Source organism: Mus caroli, unplaced genomic scaffold (genome assembly GCF_978045245.1).
Source record: "Mus caroli unplaced genomic scaffold, Mus_caroli_1 scaffold_18, whole genome shotgun sequence".
Classification (NCBI taxonomy): Eukaryota; Metazoa; Chordata; class Mammalia; order Rodentia; family Muridae; genus Mus; species Mus caroli.
In genome coordinates this window covers 85,536,745-85,557,451 of record NW_028227273.1, presented here as the reverse complement: position 1 = coordinate 85,557,451, position 20,707 = coordinate 85,536,745, and the positions used below count along the sequence as shown (strand labels likewise).

At 43.3% G+C, this 20,707-nt stretch overlaps 1 protein-coding gene across 5 annotated transcripts in view; it reads right to left on the bottom strand.

Moving 5' to 3' along the window:
- The window catches only part of Prkn (parkin RBR E3 ubiquitin protein ligase), a 1,247,011-nt gene that overhangs the window by 415,328 nt on the left and 810,976 nt on the right, over nucleotides 1–20,707 (bottom strand). For all 5 annotated transcript variants that reach the window (XM_029471043.2, XM_021186390.3, XM_021186389.3 and 2 more), the window contains one exon: nucleotides 8,942–9,078. In XM_029471043.2, coding sequence (XP_029326903.1) covers nucleotides 8,942–9,078 — 137 coding nt within the window. The remainder of the gene's footprint in view (nucleotides 1–8,941; nucleotides 9,079–20,707) is intronic.

The window sequence follows — 20,707 nt, the reverse complement described above, 5'->3', positions numbered from 1 at the left end:
GCATCTGAGCTTCTCGTCTGCTGTGCCAAGTTAGTCAAAGTTCAGGAGCGTCTCAACCACTACCAAACTCTAATCTAAACCATGGATGAGCTGCCAGGGGATGCCCTAAGGACAGGGTGAAGTAGTTGACAGCCGTACATAAAGTGCTGACAGGCACAAAGGGCACATGATGAAGGCTGTGAGCCAGGATCCTTAAACATCATCAGCACAGTGTGGTGCACCTGTCAGCCACATGATGCTTTGCTGTCACCACGAACGTTTGCATTTTTATTTCTGGTTGTATGCTCATATTTTAGGTGATGAGGAGAGACACACACAAAGCCAGCATCTGGTGAAGTTAATAAAACAGATACAATACAACTAGGAATGAAGTCCCTGAATGGTGCAGCCATGTGCACATCACAACTACTGCTGTGAATGACAGTCTTCAGGGGAAGGCAGTTTGGTAAAACCTATCCAGGATCAAGGTGAAAGGTTAAAACTAGTATATCCCTGTGATAATTATGTTATACACATAGGTGGTGACCATGAGGAAGGTTGTAGAATGATTCCCAAGCAGAAAGGAGGAAGACCTGAGAGAATGGTCACATGGAGACCAACAAGAGGTAATGTCTCTCCTCCCAGCCTGGGGGTGGCTGCCAAAGCTGCTTATCAACATCCCTCACCTTTCTATCCAGACTTGTGTTTGAGGCATGTGGCTTGCCATACATTTCAGGCTATCTAAGACCACTTAAAATGGGGTAAGTTAATACCCACTGACTGCTGCCGCAATCCTTCCGGCTTCAGAGGAGTTGTCTCTACACTGATAATGCCCCCTGCAGATGTTCTAAGTTGTGCTGTGTCACAGAGCGGTAGAAAGGGGTTTGGACACATTAATAAACAGAAGGAAATCGCCTAAAATCAGGCATTGTTAACAAATCCTCCACCTATCATGAGATCTCAAAGGCACCTGCCAGATCACTTCAGATAAGCAACGGGGTTTATACCTGGGAAACGGTTTACTGCTATCCTCACACAGCCAAGCAGAACAGTCTCCTTAAGAGTACTTATTTTTAGCCAGGTGCAGTGGTGCACACCTTTAACCCCAGCATCCCAGAAGCACAGGTGGGTGGATTTCTTGAGTCCGAGGCCAGCCTGGACTACAGAGTGAGTTCCACGACAGCCAGGGGTATGTAGAGGGATCCTGCCTCAAGGGAAAATCGAATGTTTCATTTTAGTGGCGTGAAACAAGAAAAAGAAAGGAAAATGAAGCTTGGAATGCAGATATTCAAGCAAATTGAGACTCATGAAGGAGCAGAGACTTCCAGCCTTTGTAACTCACTAAAGACAGGTACGTGCCTCAGATGAGCATAAAGGTCTTCCTGGAGCCGCTAAGGTAGGATTTCTATAAAGGCAGCAATTGCAGGGCCAGATGGATGGCCAGATAGGCACAGCCTTGTTGATGTAGCTGAATGAGCTCCGGGACAACATACTTTTTGACCTACATCTCTGTTTCTGGTCCTTGTCTCTGTTCCACTCACTCTTTATAATGAAGTGACTTGATGGAGTGTTGTTTCTGTTGCAGGCAGGGAGAGGAATGTGAAAAGACCATGTGATAAATTGTGCTTTTTCCGCCAGATTCTGCACCCATGCTGAGACTGCTCGGCTTGCAGGCCTATTTGTGCTTCTGCCTGACACACACTGGACTCCATCTCTCAACGCATCTCTCTAGGCTTCAGTGCACACTATGGGCCTATTTGTATCCATGGATCTAGATTGTGCTGTAAGAAATATGGCAAGTGATATAGTCCTTTGCCTGGCCCCTACCCCATCTGCATGGCTAATGGGTGAACTCCTATGCCAACTGCTCCAGGCCCGGTCTCATCTATGTGACCCTTGGCAGTACTCCTATGCTAACTGCCCCATGACTTAGTAGGCCTTTGGAAGCTACAGCAGATGAACCATGAGATAGCAGAAATAAGTCCTGGGTCTCTGAGTAATGTTGTAGAGTAGATGCCCCACAGTGACCTACATGGCATAGTAGAAGGAAATGTTGGCTGTGCCAAGCCATTGAGTTTTGGGGGTAGCTTTAGTTGTGGAATGTAGAGTAGCCCCACTTTATACTATTCCAGAATTCTAAATAAAAAGGAGACCACCAAAACAGCTAAATTACTCAAAAGATAAAACAGGAAGGGTAGTGATTTGAGAAGCTTAGAATCTTTTGGCTCATTTCCAAGGCAGAAAGAATATTTACTGGTTTTGGTTAAAAAGAAGAGAAGAAAAAAAAAAAAAAACGATGATTTGTTTGTTTGTTTGGTGAATTGCTCTAATTTTCCAGTGTGATTTTAGGAATCATATTGATTTCATCCCTTGTATCTATCTACCTGGGAGACCATCATTTAAAAGCCAGAAAACAATTTTTTTTAAAATTTTATACACTGTGTTTAACATCCTCACTGACTGTCTGAAACCCAGGCTTCTTCATCTCTGTGGGCCTCAGGATTAACTCAGCATCCCAAAAGGACCAGAAACATCTGTCCCATGCTGCACAGCTGTGCGCAAAGACACTTAGGACCCTGGTGGACTGTGGAGACTGGATGTGATGGTTGGTCTTCCTTGCAATACGGGTTTTTCCTCCAGGGGTGACATGACCATCCTATTGCCATTTTGGAGTAGTGAGTCCTTGGCTCATGGTAACCTTGGCAACTGAGTGAACAGGCTAATGCAGTGATAGTCTTGGTCTACGTTAGTGATAGAAGAGCTACTGAATTCTCTATACAGGGTGAAGCAGAAGGCCATAGGATTCCAGCTCCCATTCCCTCCGACTCTCCACTATGGGCAAGTAGCAATGGTAGATTCTCCTATGTTCAGGAAGCAGGTTTATTGAAGGAAGAGCTCTATAACAGATCTTCCTTGAGGTTGTCTTCCATGATAGGGTTGATTCATAAAGAATGGCTGCTTGCGGGTAACCCATGTTTCTCTAAATAACCCCCCACCACCACCACCCATACTCAGTACACAACCCCAATAGATTCATTGGTTCACAAGGTCAGACTTCAATGGACTCTTTCCTTTGGCCTGTCGTCTGTGCTCTATCGTGAACAGATGTAGGCTTGCATCTCCCCAGGAAAAGTTCATACCACAATCTTCATGTCACTTTGTGGGGTGGGGACTGAGAAACACATTGATGTGAATGTTTCTAGAGAGGATGAAGGGGGAGGAAGGGCTTTGAAAGCAGGCTCCCTAATAAAAGGGGGCTGGGTACCTGGAAGGACTGAAAGTCTGTAGGACTCTACATGCCTGTAATATCACAGTCATGCTCCCCTCTGCTCTCCGGCTGCTATGACAATGAACCCACTCACTCCACCATGCCCTGCCCTGACTAACTGAAAACAAGACGCTTGTTTTGTTATAACAAAATTGAGATCAATGAAAGTCAAACAGTTTCAAACACACCATTCTGCAGAAGGGACACCAGCACAGAGATAAGGCAAAAGGGCTGCTGTGGCATTTTGGTGTGAGATGGAGGTTTTAAAAGTCCCTGATTGTAAGAAGTGCCTGCCCTCTTTTCCCCAGACACTGGCACTTTGGGGAATTACAATCCCTGAGCCTTTCCAGCAAAGCCCCTTCCTGAATCCTTAGCCTGTTAGTTCAAGGCTCAGTCTTAGCTAATGACTGTTCTGGAGCTTCAGGTTGACCTGTCTTCTAAGGGAGGGCTCAGCCACACAGGCGACTTCTTGCAGCTTTCTACCTCCAAGAGCTCTGAGACTGGCAGGGGAAAAAAGGGCCTCGAACCTCCCGCTTATCTGTGACTCCATGATGAGCTCTGAGCGTACCTCAGTCTGAAAATGGGCCAGAGCGCTCATTTCTTATAGGGCTGACAATTCTGAAACTCAGAGAGAAATAAATCCTTCCTCAAGTGGCTTCTGATGGGTAATTTGTCATTGTGATTAGAAGTCTGAATGTACAAGCTATATGCAAAGTGACCCGGGACCAGAAAAGCAAAAGGCAACCACACAAGATAGCAACCCCAATCCGAATACACTTGTTAATCATGGCAATGTCCAGGGCATGCCATTGGGAAGGTAGGAGATGTTCCAATGGAACCCAGGGGCACGAGAAACCTGCACTGTTCCGGCTCAGGATGAATGAGTTAGGGTTGATGCTCATAGCTCACAGCCTTCACCACATGAGCTCTAAAAAAAATCAGCCCCAAATCGGAAGCTCCACTGACGTAATGAGTGTTCAGTCTTGAGAGTACACTGAGAAGATCCATTGACATTTCAAAGCAGTTCCCAGAATGCAATGTTAATAACTGGTACAACAGACACTTCAAAAAGCGCTATGCAGCTTCCCTGAAAGCCCCTATTTTTATGTAAAATTGTGTCACATGTTCTGGAAATAGGCTGTTTGGCCTGTGTTTGAGAACCTCATTTTTAACTCTGGTAACACTTACTGTGCTGGCTTGCACAGGGAGCTAGCAGACCTGGGAGGGAGCCTTTGCACCATTGCTGAATGGCCTCTCATTCACATTCATGTTGCCTATAGTATTCTGTTGCCTGGTGCATTCCCTGAAAGCCCATCATCAGTCGCTTGTCTTCAAGTGTGGTCTGGGCATGGGAAGCTCTAAAGAACCACGTGGCTGAGATGGGCATCTGAGTTTGCAAATTGGTACTAGTAAGAAGCTAGGCGTTGGAAGGGCAGCAGCATGCATGGACTTAGGCACCACATACACAGGGCTAGAGTCTCAGCCACATTAGCTTCCAGTGTGACAGAAATCACAGGACCTGCAATGGGTTAAGCTTGGCTGTCTACATGACTGCCTCCATTATCAGCATGGAAGCAAAGAAGGACCTGGTGTGTCCATTGATGGTGTTTACAGAAAGGTTTGACTAAGGCGTGAAGACCTAGTCTATGGGTTGGGGACCTCAATACAAAGGAGAGAGAAAGCTGTATCATTAATGTTCACCACTCTCAGTTTCCTGATTACAGGGGTAAGGTGACCAGTTGCCTCAAGGGACGGCCTCCATGCCTTCTCACCCTGGTGGACTGTCCCCTCAAATTGTGAACCCTAAGTAAACATTTCATTCCTTAAGTTGCTATCATCAGGTATTTTGACATAGCAACAGAAAATGTTAACTACACTGCACCCTAGCAGGGTGACATCCGAAAATGTTTCAGCCAATAGGAGAACCACTGAGCTAATTTAAATAACCAGTGTGCCAGTGAATTGTCTCTAATGCCAGCCAAGTTAATGAGCAGAAAGAGAAAATAGCAATACTAAGGATTCAGGTGACACTGTCCTTAACGAAGTTCCCTTGATGGAGTGTGTAGTCTACCTTTGATGGGGTGGTGCCGGAGGAACCATTACACTGGGTGTGAGAGCTTAAAATCAAGCAGGTAGAATTTGCAAAGGGCGTCTTGCTTGAGCAGCTGATTTTCGAGAAATGAGAAAACATCTAGCGGCACCCGAGTCTCTTTCACACAATGTGGGAAAACACGCACATCAAATAGCATCAAAGTCAAGGTTTATTTTTTTTTTTAAGTGAACATAATCCACAGTCACAGATGCTGCCTCTTAAGCGAGTTAAGCCTTTCCGAGGAGGTGGTTTTGGAGAGACTTGTGGGAACATGCATGGAACACTGCTAAGGAGACAAAGTCTGCAGCATTTGACTGGGCCGTGCAGGGCGCAGGGCTTACTCCTAGCCAAGTGACAGGAGTCCTGCTGTGGGCTCTCTGGCTTGTGGTTATCTGCCTCACTCTTTCTCAATAGTGAGATAGGCAATTATGAGGCTTATTGTTTCTTGTTAAATGTGATAGGGAAGACGTGCCAGGGCGGGGCAGGAGGGGAGTTCTCCAAATGAAGACATTTTCCACATAGAAAACAAGTTTCTGAGTCCCATGCTTAAATCACTGATGGGGTGAGGGTAGCTCTCATAGGCATTTATGACAATATGAAAGAAGAAAAAACGGGGAGGGAATTTGGAGCTCTTTAATGAGCACCTCACTCACCATTTACACAAGATGACAAGCTCCAAGGTTCACAGCTCCGAGCCCTCCACCTCATTGGCATACTTAGTTAAAATTGAAATTAGGTAATTTTCACGCAGGCATTTAGAACACAATTGGAGCCTATATAACAGAGCTCAGTGCGGTAGCTTAGCCGGGCAGAGCTTTCCTCTGTGCAATTCTTCGACACCTGTGACCAAGAGTTAGCTAAAGCAAGGCTAATCTAAATGCATTCTTATAAATATATATTAAAAAACAGCAGTGATCTAACTTTGCACATTGCTGCTGTGATGGAATAGGGTCATTGGCATCATGCTATGTCAAAAACATCTCATAAAATGCATTCACTCAACCCGCCTCTCAGTTTACAAATAACAGAGAAAAAGAGATAAATATAGAAACACGAAAAAAGGTGAAATTAGGAAAAAGCAAAACCACAGGATACTCTCACTTCTCAAATACGCAGTTAGAAAACTTCCCCTCCCTCTCTGGGGTGGTGGAAAGAGTCTGTCTGTATCTTCTGGGAGGGGACATGGGAAATGGAAATAAATAAACATATGTTCTACCTTCGACCTGTTGGCACAGCAACCCCTCAACCTTACAAGGAATTGATTTCAGGGATATTCTGAGAGCAGTAGAAAAGTCTGTGTCCACACGGGCCAGCTAGTCAGAACAATGTTTGTAATAAAAAAAAGAAAGAAAACCAAGTGTCCTGCAATAGAGAGAATGAGAGTGTATGCACACAACAGAATTCGGTGAGGTCACATTTGAGGAATGGAGGGAGTATATCTTGTTCAGGAGTAATCGCTATGACATAGCGATGCCTACCATTGAGGAGAAAGACGAGGGTCTGAAGAAAGTGGCCATGGATGATGGCTGTTACTAAGTAAGAGGGATTATTGTTATTGTTGTTATTATTTTTATTAAGGGGAGAAATGAACACCAGTTGCAATATGGGTGATTTTTCAATAACAATTCCATAATCCTGAATAGGAATGGAAGAAGCCCATGTAAACAAATACTGTAATTTGTATTTTAAAAAGGGATGTTTTCTGGCTCCTGTTCCACACCCCAGCTCAGCTAAGATAAGAAGGAGCCCAGGGGAAAGGAGCTCCGCAGATAACGGCTCTGACTCTGCCGGCCAAACGCAATCTCACTTGTGGGAAGCAGAGCTGCCACAGAAATGGCGGTTCCAGTCATCAGGGAGGCAGGAGTGGGGTGGGGGGAGTCCTAAGACGCACACACCACCTGTTGCACCACACAAAGAGAAGAAGGTCCGTGGGGGTCACACACTAATTTTGTTCTTTGCTTTTTGTATGTCCACACTTTTCTGCAACTAAAGTCTGGCATTTAAGAAACATGCAAAGACAAACTCTAAATATATCTCAAGTTAGGAGAAAAGTCTTAAAACGGGTACTTAGAACCATTTCCTCAGACGGTGATTTCGTGAGGGAAATGATTTACCAATACGAAATGACTTCAGAAATGATGCCAGGGTCAGTGAGATGATAACTCATTAGATAAAGGCACTTGGAATCCCTGTAACCCACATGGTAGAGGGAGAGAAATCACCTCCTCAAACTGCCCTCTGACCTCCATGTGGGCATTGTGGCACATGCGCACTGCTTGCCCCCTCCCCAAGTATATGAAACTGGAAATCCACAAATGATTCTCTGGGGTTTGGTGCTTTTGTTAAAAAAATATGAAAACATGGCCTGTTTCAGTGAGTCTTAATCCATGTATTGATGCACATATATGTGAACTAGGATAAAATGTCATTTCATCATAGGCAGATAAAAAAAACAGTTGAAAAATAAACAGTGTGACTTAACAGACTCAACACTGTAATTAGTCTTTTGTGTTTGGATCTGTGTCATTTAGAGGCATATGCCTGTTTTCTGTGCTTCTAACTAAAGCCTAAAAAAGAATTGACCACAGAGTCAAGGGTTCCAGAGTATATATAGAATGTCACAAATGTCTACTCACAATATTCCAATCAGTGAGGAACATCTAATCTCACTACAGTCATTATAATATATGTGCAGTGATCCAGGGGAATCATCCATGCTAAATACACAAAAACCTCAAAATGCACCAGTGACTTAATAAAAAAAGACAACTATCCAAGAAAATGATAGAAACATATTAACATTACTCCAAATATGGCAATGAGTAACATTTGACACAAAAATAACAAAGGTGTCAATAAATTTGGAATTTGCCAAAATTATTGGTAAACCGATAAACTTCAGAAGGGGATAAATTTTAATAATAGATCATAAAATATGTTTACATATCTTTTAAACATTTATTTCTTATTATTAATTCTTGTCATGTATGCTTGTGTATGCATGTGTGTGCCATGGCTGAGTGCATACAGGTCAGAGGATAACTTGAAATAGGTTCTTTCCTTCCATTACAGGTTCTGGAATGGAAGTCAAATGAGGGTTCACTACTGGACCATCTCTCCCTGACAAGAAGCCTACGGTTTGACAACAAAATGACAAATAATCTATTTTAAAAATGAGCAAAAGACTGAAAAGACTTTGTGATGAATGTTTAGACAAGAAGCACATGGAAGATACTCAACATCCAGTCCACTGGAGAACGGTCATTCTACAGGAACATCTGGATGAAACTGCTCTGTGTCCAGGGTAGCAAGTCCAGATTTCGTCATCCAAACCCACCGCCACACTTTGTATCTTGGATGAATAGCAATCAAGTTTATTTTCAAAGCCTTTAAGCAGGGCACACAGATTCTAGTGGGACACAGTTCCCAGGAGTTTTGTGTCTTCGGCGATTTAACCACAAGTGTGTCTTACTAGGCAATGACCATATTTAGATTTTCAACTCCAGAGCCAGGAGAGAGCATATGCTAAACAGTTTGCATCAGCAACTCTTCTGGGACTGATTAATATTAAGAGGTAGGAAAGAAGAAAGGGCTTTTCTTACCCACACATGGCAGGGAGTAGCCAAGTTGAGCATCGTGGACAAACTGCCGATCGTTGAGTCTTGTGACACAATACAAGTGGAAACAGTCCAAACAGATCACGTGGCGGTGGTTACACTGGAAGACCAAGACCGGGCTCCTGCATAGACAAAGAAGAAGCTTCGATGGGACTTCCAGGGTGGAGATATGTCTGTAATAAAGGAGGTTCCTTTGCGCATGCGCTGTGCCAATACTGGGGCTGTGCAACCTTGAACTCATCCTTTCCAAGGCCATACCTTAAACATCGGAGGCACTCCAGGAGCTGTATAGAACATTAATTATGCTACCTTATATTTAAAGCCAATAGGTTTATCAGTCATTTGTTTAAACATGAGATTAAAATCATCTTTTAGAGGTCTGCCCTGATTCCCAATTATACTGTTCACTCAGAATAACTAGGAGACAGCCTTAGTATCTACAAGTCCCTGACTACACACTGACCACACAGCATGCATACATTGTTCCTCCTTATCCACTGCACCCTCTGTGCGGTGGATACTGTCTATATATTACACTGATGTTCCCACAGAAGCAGGCCATTTACAGTGCCTCTTGAACTTAATTATAATAATACATAACACCACAGGTTTCCAAAGTCAAAAGGAAAATGGCCATTGTCCCAAAGAAGCTATGCCAATAGCCAGTCCTGTTACCTCAACATATGAAAACGAGGAATTTAGAAGCAAGAGATTAGCCAATGGAATTTTTTTTTCTGTCTTAAGAATTTTGTCTGTTCTATAACCATCATTTTATAAAAACACCAATTTCTCAATTTGTGGTTATAAGATTCTTAATAAATCAATATATACTTTTAGGGATACACACACACACACACACACACACACCAGAGTGTTGGAGTACCTTATGTAGTGCTAAGAATGAGAAATGCACCCCCCTCCCATGGGCTAATGTATTTGAATACTTGGTCCCAGTTGGTACCACTGTCTGGGGAAGGTTATTGAACCTTTAGGAGGGAGAACCTTGCTGGAGGAAATATGTCACTGTGGGTGTGGCCTTTGAGAATCTTTAGCTATGACCCACTTCATGGTCTCTATCTTACTCTTCCTAACAAGTAGACAAAAATGTGATAAGCTGGCTTTCTGCTCCTGCTTCCCCTCCTTGCCTTCTCTGTTATGATGGACTCTGTCCCTGCAGAACTGCAAGCCAAATAAACTCTGTTATCCCTGTCTTGTTCTTGGTCACGGTATTCTATCACAGCGAAACAGAAGCAGCTAATATGCTTATAAGAAAATACATCTCATGAAGAATCACATCATTTTGCTGGCAAATGAACCACGTGTGCTTCTGTGGAGAAGAGGACAAATTGATTATATTAATCTGCGATTCTTCCCAATTCAATAGTGAAACTACCTTGTGGTCAATTTAGATAAGCCTGTTCATTGCCTAGGCAAGGGCACAATACAACTATGTCCATTCATTCCCAGTTTTCAGCAGTTATAAGATATTTTTTTTTAAAACAGCCCCTTTCCTAGGGGGGAAAAATCAAGATTAAATATGAGCATTGTAGCAGATAATTTCTTAACAACTACAAGGTTTAAATAATTCTGTTATCTCACCTATTTCAAAGCAGCGCCTAACACAGAAAGTGGAAAAACATCCCCTGGTGTGTTAAAACCACTCAAGCGTCCCTGAACGCAGCTGGGTGTGCTGATGAACATCCTCCTTCGTGAGCACCCCTCAGTCCCCTTCAGGGGTTTGATTCTTACTTCTGCATCCTTAGTTAACTGCTCTGAACCTTCAACCCCTTCCCTTCCAGAGACTCTCCCTGTGACGACTATAAAATATAGCACTTTCTTATCTCTAACTTTGCCTACTGTGCACACATGCACACACACTAATTGTGATCTAGGTAGCAGCTATGTTTTACCATCATCTGTACAGATAAGCCATGAGAAAGATGCTCTCAACTGATTGTGGCGATGTTAAGGCAGACCAGTGCTCAGACTGCCAACCCGCTATCATCACAAGCGAACACTGGTGAGACCTTTAGAATGTGTAAATTTTCCTGTAGATAATGAGTTTAAGAGGAGTGCTTACAGGTGACCCGAGAAAGCAAATAACAATCTGTAAAATCAAACCAATCCACCCATGCTTTGCCATCCCAGAGTCTTGGCAACAGGATCTTCCTAACATTAAAAAAATCTTTATGTATATATGTGTGTACCTGAACATATGGGTGTGTACCACATTCCTGAAGGAACTTGAGAAGGTCAGAAGAGGGCATTGGATCCTGAGTATTGCATTATACATGGTTCAATGCTGGGAACCGAGCCTTGGTCCTCTAAAGAGCTGTAAGCGCTCTTAACTGCTGAACTGTCTCTCTGGCCCTGGAGGATGTTGGTTCTTTCTGAGGGAGAGTTTGCTCAGGTTGTGTAGGCAGAGTGTATTTACCACATTTATTGTTTCTCCTTCAGTGACAATGTAGTCCACAGACATAGAGGCCATCTACACAATCCACATAACATGTATTGCTCTTCATTAATGACATTATGGTATTGAAAGCAGATTAACAAGAGATGGAAAGCATACAGGAAGCCATTACGCGAGACAAACTCTACAAAAAATCAGTGCCCCCGACACACATTATAGAAGGTTTTAGAGGCCCAAGGCTAGGTCTTGAAAGGACATACCATCCAACCCGAGGTCAAAGGTATACTAGTGCCCTATACCACTGTAATCTCACAGAAGGAAGCAGCAGGGTGTGGTGAAGCTGAGGGAGACATGTTCTTCTAGGAACATAGGAAGAATCCTTAAATAGTACAAGAGCCATGTATGCCACTTGAATTGAGACAGGGGTGGAAGGGAAATTTGCCACTGTAGTTAATCCTAATTACCAAGAAGGGGCTCCTGCCAGGTATGGGGCTGGGAAGAAGCGTCCCAGTGTCAGAAAGCCCTCTGGTTGCTGGTGAAAGTTATGGCATAGTGCTGACCTCTAGTGTGAATGGCAAGTAGAGAGTAGTGGCAGTCAGAGTTCCATGAGCGCAGGCACCAGGATGTGAAGCCTGAGGGGATGCTCATCATAGCAGCTAGTGTTAGACAGCTTGCACTGTTATACAAACTGCAGACTTCAGATGGGGCCTTAGAGAACATCTGTGTGAATAAAAATGGGAGCAGACAATGAGAAGTGAAGGGGTCATACCCTAAGAAACACAGATGAAGCCAGCACCGGACATGAGGACCATTTATCTCTCTTGAAGTTCAAGCCACCAAGTGGGCAACAGGGTGTGAAGGGCAAGCATGCAGCAGGAGGAGAAAGCACAAGCGCTTACATTGGTTCTCTTGGCTATCCAAACTGCAAGAAGTCAAGGTGATAGAAGAGTCATTGCAGAATTTTCATTGTCTATTGTACACACTCAATTAGTATAAATGAGCAGACATGGAGATAATGTAAGATACAGACACATAAATGTACATGTTGTGATACATACTTATTAAGGCAGTTAACTGGATCTGTTGGACACACATCTATCATCTATCTGTCTATCTATCTGTCTATCTGTCTATCTATCTATCTATCTATCTATCTATCTATCTATCTATCTGTCATCTCTCTAATCTATCTGTCTATAGACATAGATGATATAGATACATATCCACACATAGACGTTATACAAATACAATTGCATTTCACAAAGAATTACCATCAAGTTGAATTTCCTTATAAGGTTATGAAGTACTATTGCTGATCTTAATAAAAGACACTGCAGGTTGTGGTGGTTTGAAGGAGAATGGCCCCCATTGGCTCATATGTTTGAATGCTTGGTTCCCAGTTGGTAGAACTCTTTTGGAAAGTGGGGAGGTGTGGCCTTGTGGGAGTATGTGCAGTACGGAGGGCGGGCTTTGAGTGAGCTTTCTCTGCTTCCTGTTTGCAGTTCCTGGTATCATGTCTTTGCTCTGCCACTGTCAATGCCAACCCTCTGCAACCATAATCCCAACTAAAGGCTCCTTTCTATAAGTTGCCTTGGTCATGGTGATAAAGTAAGGAGAAGAGATGGAAGGGAGGAAGACAGTGCAAACTTTGTACAGGTCATGGGATGATTCATGTTCTCTTGACTGTGCCACTCACTGAAGGTTTTCCTGAGTTCTGTATGTTCATTTCTCCTTAAAGTTCATATACTCAGTCACTGTCCCTAAAGGCAGCACATTAGGAGGCAAGGTTTGGAGAAGGTGCTAGGTCCTAGAGACCTCATGAATGGGATCAGTACAGTTGTGAAGGGAACCTCACAGAGTTCCCTCCTCATTCCTTCCTCTGTGCAGGGACAGAGTAGCTCTGTCTAGGCCAGTAAGCACATCCTCAACAGACACCAATACTTCTAGGACCTGGATCTAGGACCTCTAGGATGTTAAGAAATAAATGCCTATTTTCTCATTAACTACATGGTTTCTAGTCTTTGACAGTCCAAACAGATGAAGAAAGTTTCTGACATGTGAGGGGAGTTATGGGTTTTTTTTTTCAAGACAGGGTTTCTCTGTGTAGCCTTGGCTGTCCTGGCACTCACTCTGTAGACCAGGCTGGCCTCGAACTTAGAAATTCACCTGCCTCTGCCTCCCAAGTGCTGGGATTAAAGGTGTGTGCCACCATGCCCGGCTGGAAGTTATATTTTAATGAGTGTAAATTTGGAGAAAGTTTGGAAAGAGAGAAGCTGAAAGCATTGAGGTCTTCTTGGGGGTAATTTTCAGAACTCTGACCTGAATTTCTAAGGAGTTGGATTAAGCAATGAAACCAAAAAGATGGATGCTAGTCACATCTAGTGAGTCCTGTGGGACTTATTTCCCATAGGTCTTTTGTTCCTCCTGATGTTCTTCTGTGCCCTTTGATCAAATTATATACAAATGTCACTTGATCAATCTAGAAATGATTTTACCCCACTGAGCCAGGTTACAGAGCAGTTAATTAAAGGTTAAATAAAGTTCTCAATCTTATGTAAAAATAATTGCAAACATGTTATTTGACATTACTGAAGAGTTATTTTGCAAGTGAAGATTCCTTGTTCTGCTAAAGGAGGGATGTGCAGGCCATTTATTCACACACTATTCAGCACAACTGAAGGAGATTCCGCAAAACTAAATCTACAGCAAGCCATTCCATGTGTTGGCCATAGCAGGCTATTGTTTTCATCCAAGTTTTAAACACAAGAGAGACTGGATTAAATTGTATATATTACTGGATAAATATAATTTTGTTCAGTGTATAGTCATGGCTGGCATCTTGACTATAATTTCACATGGTTCCCAGGGTAACCATCATCTGGCTAAGTCTTCTAAAATTTCTGACCCGTGGAAATTGTACAAGACTAGATCCACGCTGTTTTTTAGCCAATAAGCTGTGGTGTGTGTTTATTTCTTTTACCCAGAAATATCCAAGTACTATAGACTCAGTGGAAGAGGAAGCCATGCTGAATAGGTCTCACAGGAAGGTATAGAAGGTATTAGAGAGTAAGTAGTACTGCATGGAGGATCAGACATCGCATACCCGGACCAGCAAAAGCTTTTGTGGTAAAGGGCAGAGAGTAAGGATCCAGAAGCACTGAGCAGGTGGCATTACTTGTCTCTCCATTTGCCCCACGCAGAGTGCAGTTACATACAAAACTATATATGCTCATATGTAGTATACGGAATCTATAGCATAATCACCTGAAAAGCACAGCCAATTAGAATAAAAAATAAAAACATGTAAGTATGGAATCCTCAAGAAAGTTCAATTATACAAACTTTTCTGACTTGTGGGAGAGAATCTTTTCATTTAGCTGGCACGTGACCCTTGAAAAGGCATGTGCTGTTTCTATGGTATGTTTCGTTTGGACAGCAGGCACATACATGTTATGCCCCAGTTAGCAATCCTTCATGTCTCTCGGCAAACTCTCAGCTCATGAAGAACTCCTGGGAATTCTGTAAAGTATTCGATTTGAAAAAAACAATTAGAGGAGAGAAAAAGCATTGCCCCTAAATAACTGGATTCATCCTCTTAACTATCATCTTAAATCCCTGTTAGTTCGAATTGGCTTCTAAAGCAACAAACAACGGGGACATCAGGGGTCTAAGGCAGCTCAGTTAAGTTTCTGGATCTGGCAAAATCACCTACTAACTGCCAAAATGTGCTGCCACTGACAAAGAAATCTTCACCCCCGTGCCAGTGCACCAAAAAGCTGGAGATGTCCTGTAGGCACACATGTGTCACAGGAGTTCATTATTTGAGTTAGCCAAGTGAGCAGTCCTCAACACTGGAGAGCCCCTGATCCAAATGCTAATTGATAGAACCAGCTTTCAGAAATTAAAATAAGCTTCAACAGTTAAATGGCCTTCAAAATTCCTTCCAGCAGCCAAATTACGAAGCCCAGAGAAAGTTCCTTTGCCCGTTCGTCTGCTTGGAATCAGAGTCTTATGAAGTCCCTGACCTACCTAGTCTAGTTTGCTGTGTGTGCACAACACACTAACACACACACACACGTGCACACACACACACACACACACACACACACACACACACATGTGCACCCACACATACACACACACACACACGTGCACACACACACATGTGCACCCACACATACACACACACACGTGCACACACACACACATGTGCACCCACACATACATACACACATGTGCTCACACACACACACACACATGTGCACCCACACATACACACACACATGTGCACCCACACATACATACACACATGTGCACCCACACACACACACATGTGCTCACACACACACATACACACATGTGCACCCCCCCCACACACACATGTGCACCCACCCACACACACACACACACATGTGCACCCACACCCACACACACACATGTGCACCCACACATACACACACACATGTGCACGCACACACACAGCGTTGACTTACAGAAGCTACAGTGGTTTGGTACAGACAAGGAACCCAGGGCACAAGCTCCTCACTTGTATAGTTTTCACTCATTTATCTTGCCAATACTGTGGAGCAGCCACTACACACCAAGCAGTGCTGCCATTGGTCCAATAAAAGTCAACAGTGATGGTCTGTCCCCTCAGCAAACTGTAGTCTTAAAGCGCCAAAGACAAATAAGTTAGTCATCACACAATGTGGCAGATGTGCACAAAAGGATGTGTTTAGAGATTCCTAGACCATCTTTGGGATTGACAGAAGGAGTCCCAGGACTGGGCATGTCTCAGTGCAAATGGGCCTATATATAAAGAAGACCTAGAACAAACTAAGCTTTCCTCCCTCCCTCCCTCCCTCCCTCCCTCCCTCCCTCCCTCCCTCCCTCCCTCCCTCCCTCCCTCCCTCCCTTCCTAAATGGTGGTAAAAGAGTATATAAAAGGATGGCTAGGGCTTTCTATCATTGTACTGATTCCCTTACTGCAACAAATAGTTGAGATAAACTTACAAAGAAGAAAGGTTTATTTGGGCTCCAAGTTTTTGAGCTTTAATCCATGGCTGAAGAGCGGTGTTCTTTGTGCTTTTGGTAATACAATGAACCATTGAAGTAAGATGTGGCATATGAAGCGTCTTGGCCTCATGGCAATCAGGAAGTGAAAAGAGGGGAAAAGGAAAGGTCCCAATATCCCCATGAGAGATACATTTCAATTACCCAACTTCCTGTTGTTGGTATTAGAAGTGACTTTAAGGTCAGCCTTCGAATCAAGCAATGACGTCACCCCTAGGCGACAAGGACTCTCGTGCGTCTGTTGCCATGACAACTGCCACACACTCCTGGCTTATGCCTCACCTGTGCCACCTCACCTGTGTGCAGTGGTGTGCATGGTTATGTCACAGCCCGAATAAAAGGCAGAGACCCCGACCCCTCGCCCCCTCTTTCTCTTCTCTTCTCTGCTTCCCCTTCACCTTTTAACTTCCTCTCATGAGCCCTGCCTTTTGACATCCATTGCTCTTAGCAGTGCCAGACTGGAGGCCAAGCCTTTGGGAAGCACTGTATCCAAGCAGAAAACAACCCCCACCTTACCAAAAGTGCTCTTTCATCTTAAATCTTTCTTCCATAATTCCATTTCTCATCTGTGGCACTAAACATTATTAAGTTGAAGGGAATTTCCAGCTTCGGCATTTGTTCTAAAGTTTGATCTTGTCCTCACTGTCTGTGACACGGCAGACTCCCCTGTTGTTAATATAGAGTTTTATTCCCAGGCAGAAGCTTGCTTGTATATACCCTGTGGCATTTTCTCATGGCTACCCAGGGGTTTATTTAAAATTCTATCATCAAATTAAGTACACTGCTGTTGATATGCCAACTTGCTCTGTGTGAGATCAGGAAGAGAGACAAGGCAAGCTCAAGTATTAAGTGGCCACCTTTTCTATTTCAGCAACTGCCTGCCTGCCCCCTGATATTTATTGGATAATTTTGAGAGTCCCAACAAGGTAGAAACTATGAAACAGCTGATGAGCAATGCCAGGAGACCAGAAAGTGATGGTCTCTGGAGTAGATGCATTTGGGCTTCTGTAGCCTTAGTGTAGTATAACAGTTAGCACCTTGGCATCACCTGGGCCAACGCCCCCATGAGCACCCAGCCAGTCTCTTCTTCCAACATTGAACCCTCACCCTTGTCCCCAATCCAATCAGTACAATTCTCGAACTGTTCACTAGCATAGCTTTGCTGCTCAGTTCATCTCTGACAGAGTATTTAGGCCCAGGCTGCCTTGTCTTTAATCTCTGCATTAGCTAGACTCATCTGTAGACCATCTCTCTCCTCCATTCATCCATCCTGGGTGCCACTCAGGATGATCTCCTCTGCATTTGCATTTTCCCTTCACCTCTTCTCTCTGTGTGTGAGATTCCTCCTGTCTTCATTTCTTGAAGAATTTAAGCCCAAGCTCAGTCTTTTCCAGTAGCCTTGCCCATCCATATTCCACCTCCCACCTCTCTCCCTCTTGCTGATTTCCCTTTGCTGAAATGATTACATTTCAAAGGCATTGCTGTCATTCTCAACCTAGCATTTTACTAAGTCTCTGCCTACTCTATGAACCAGCATCTGACTGTCCTGCTTGAATCCCCACCAGGGAATCATTAAGCACCAAGCTCCAGCTGCCATGACTTCAGGCAGGAGAGATCTCCACTGTTCTTATGGAAGCTGGCCTGGTGCCAAACAATAAGGGGCAACTAGCCCAGGGTGCTTAATAAAGAATAACGCCTTTAATCCCAGCACTTGGGAGGCAGAGGCAGGCTGATTTCTGAGTTCAAGGCCAGCCTGGTCTACAGAGTGAGTTCCAGGATAGCCAGGGATACACAGAGAAACCCTGTCTCAAAAAACCAGAAAAAAAAAAAAGAATAAAATAGGTGATCGTGCTATTTGTTTCTGTGTTACCAAGGTCCTGAATTCGCCACAAATTAAAGAGGAGACTGAAAGGCTGGAGATGTGTTTCAGTCAGTCAAGTGCTTTTCTTGCAACTATGTGTATGAGAACCCTGAGTTCAATCCCCAAAACAAAACAGAAAAGAAAAAGAAAAGAAAAGGAAAGGAAAGGAAGGGAAAAAAGAAAAAGAAGAAGAAAAGCTGGTCAAGGTGAACCTCATTTGCAATACCAGCTCTAGGTAGGTAGAAAGAGGTAGATTCCCCAGGGGACATGGTGGCTGTCACTGACCAGCCAGCCTGGCCTGGTTTACCTAGCTAGTTCTAGGCTAATGAGAGATGCTGATTCAAATAACCTAGGTTGATGGCATCTGAAGAATGACAGTCTAGGTTGTTCTCAGGCCTCCACACGAACACATGTGCATTAGCACATACAAGAATGGTTGCACACAAACGATAGGGTACATGTGCATACACACATACACACTCACAGGACATAAGCAAAGATGTTGCTTCCATAGTTTCTGTAAGTCATACCCACGGGTCTGTACTTTAGGCTTATACAGTGCCTCCAGTGTGGCTGAACTGATGATATTTGAAATCACTGTCAATAAATAGCCTTTTCTGAATAACAATATGAAGCCTTGGGCATAGAGGGAAATATGGAGTATTAATTTTCCTCAGATGGATTCAATCTTAGAAGAAATTGATCTGATATTAGCATAACTTATGCATTTCTAAATCTGACAGGCTGAACTCAAACATGATCCATTTGCTTTTGAAGCATTGGAATATAAATGTTCCAATGTGACAGCAGATATTAGAAACAATAGAATAAAGATCTTTCCTTTTATAAGATCAAATGTAACTTAACCCTATTTAATATTTACTCATTATGGTAACATAATTCATTATGAACATCCCAGAATTCCTTGCCATGTCTTTTTTAGAACAACTCAGACACCCATAAATAATTGTGACTAATAGGTAAATTGTAATGAGATAACTCTGGGATGAAATGACGAAACTAAAAACCCCATTATCTATGAATGAGAGGGGAAAAAAGTATCTCATAAGAAATTGTTCTAATGCTTTCTGTGGTCTCCAGTCTTAACTGTCAGCTTGACTAGATGGAGAAACACCTGGAACATCATTAATAGGGCCATCCACGTCTTTGAGGGATTTTACACACGGCACTGACTAAGGGAGAAGGAGCCACTAGGAGTATAAATGACACCATTCCAAAAATGGGACCCAGAGAGAATAAAAGGCAGAGCCAGCTAGTCCACATGTCCTCTTTGATTTCTGGCCTCTGTAATGTGAGATGTTCCACTGTGCTGCACCCTACTCTCTATGATGACCCGAATCTCAGAAGCCAGAAACCAAAGTCACCATCTCCCCCAGCCTATCGTGTTCAGCTACCTGCCACAGTGGTGAGGAGTGCAACAGAACTTCCTGTCTCCTAACTGAAATAATTATGGATACCAAACTTTTCCATGGCTGTACTCTCAGAGTACACTCTATGGACACTGCCAATAGAGATAGCTTTAAAACGCTGAAGCTAGATTTAACATAAAATCATTTCTGGGGCATACCATTTGCATAGAGCCATAGTGTGGTGCAGCGATTTAGCTGTTGGAGCTGCTGCCTGTAATAATACATACTAAGCCATGCACATAACTTGTCTTTGTTTTTTCGTCTGTGAAGAATAGCTAGAAGCAGATAATGCCTGGATCTACTGCTAAAGCATTCTGCTAAACTGAGAAAGATATGAAGACAGATCTTGTTTAGATAAGAACCCCACCGAGAAATCAATTGTTCTAGTGTATCCCCAGAGCTCAAGACAGGAAAAAATTAATGGGCTCAGAACCAGACCAGTGGCTGTGGATGTTAGGAGCTCTTTAACACAAAAAATTATTACAGCCACAGAGTACTTTAAAGAGATACGTCTCTTCTTGCCAGCTCACAAGAACTCCGTGTGGATGATTTCATATTGCTCCTGGAAGCATCCTTAAAAAAAAAAAAAGAATGAATTCTAATGGGATGCTGGCTCTTTCCTTCCTTCCATCAAAGCAGCACAAAGAACCAGGGCCTCAGTAGTAGGAAGTCTAAAGAGAAGAAACCCCTGAAGGACTGTACACCCTGTAAACCAGCTCTATAATGGAAATGTCTCAAAGGGAGGAGATGGAACAACATCTCTGAGGTACCAAGGAGCCAAGATTAAAGCGCCAGCATCACTGAAGAATTGTGGAACATTGCTATAAAGCTTTTTTCCTAATCTCAATTTTTCAATTTTTATTTTGTCTTGCTTATAGATAGAAAAGCAATAAATAGCAAGTGGAGATAGTTCCCTAAAAACCCAAACCAATAGGATTCAGTAGAGCATGACAAATACAAGTCCAAGGAGTTCA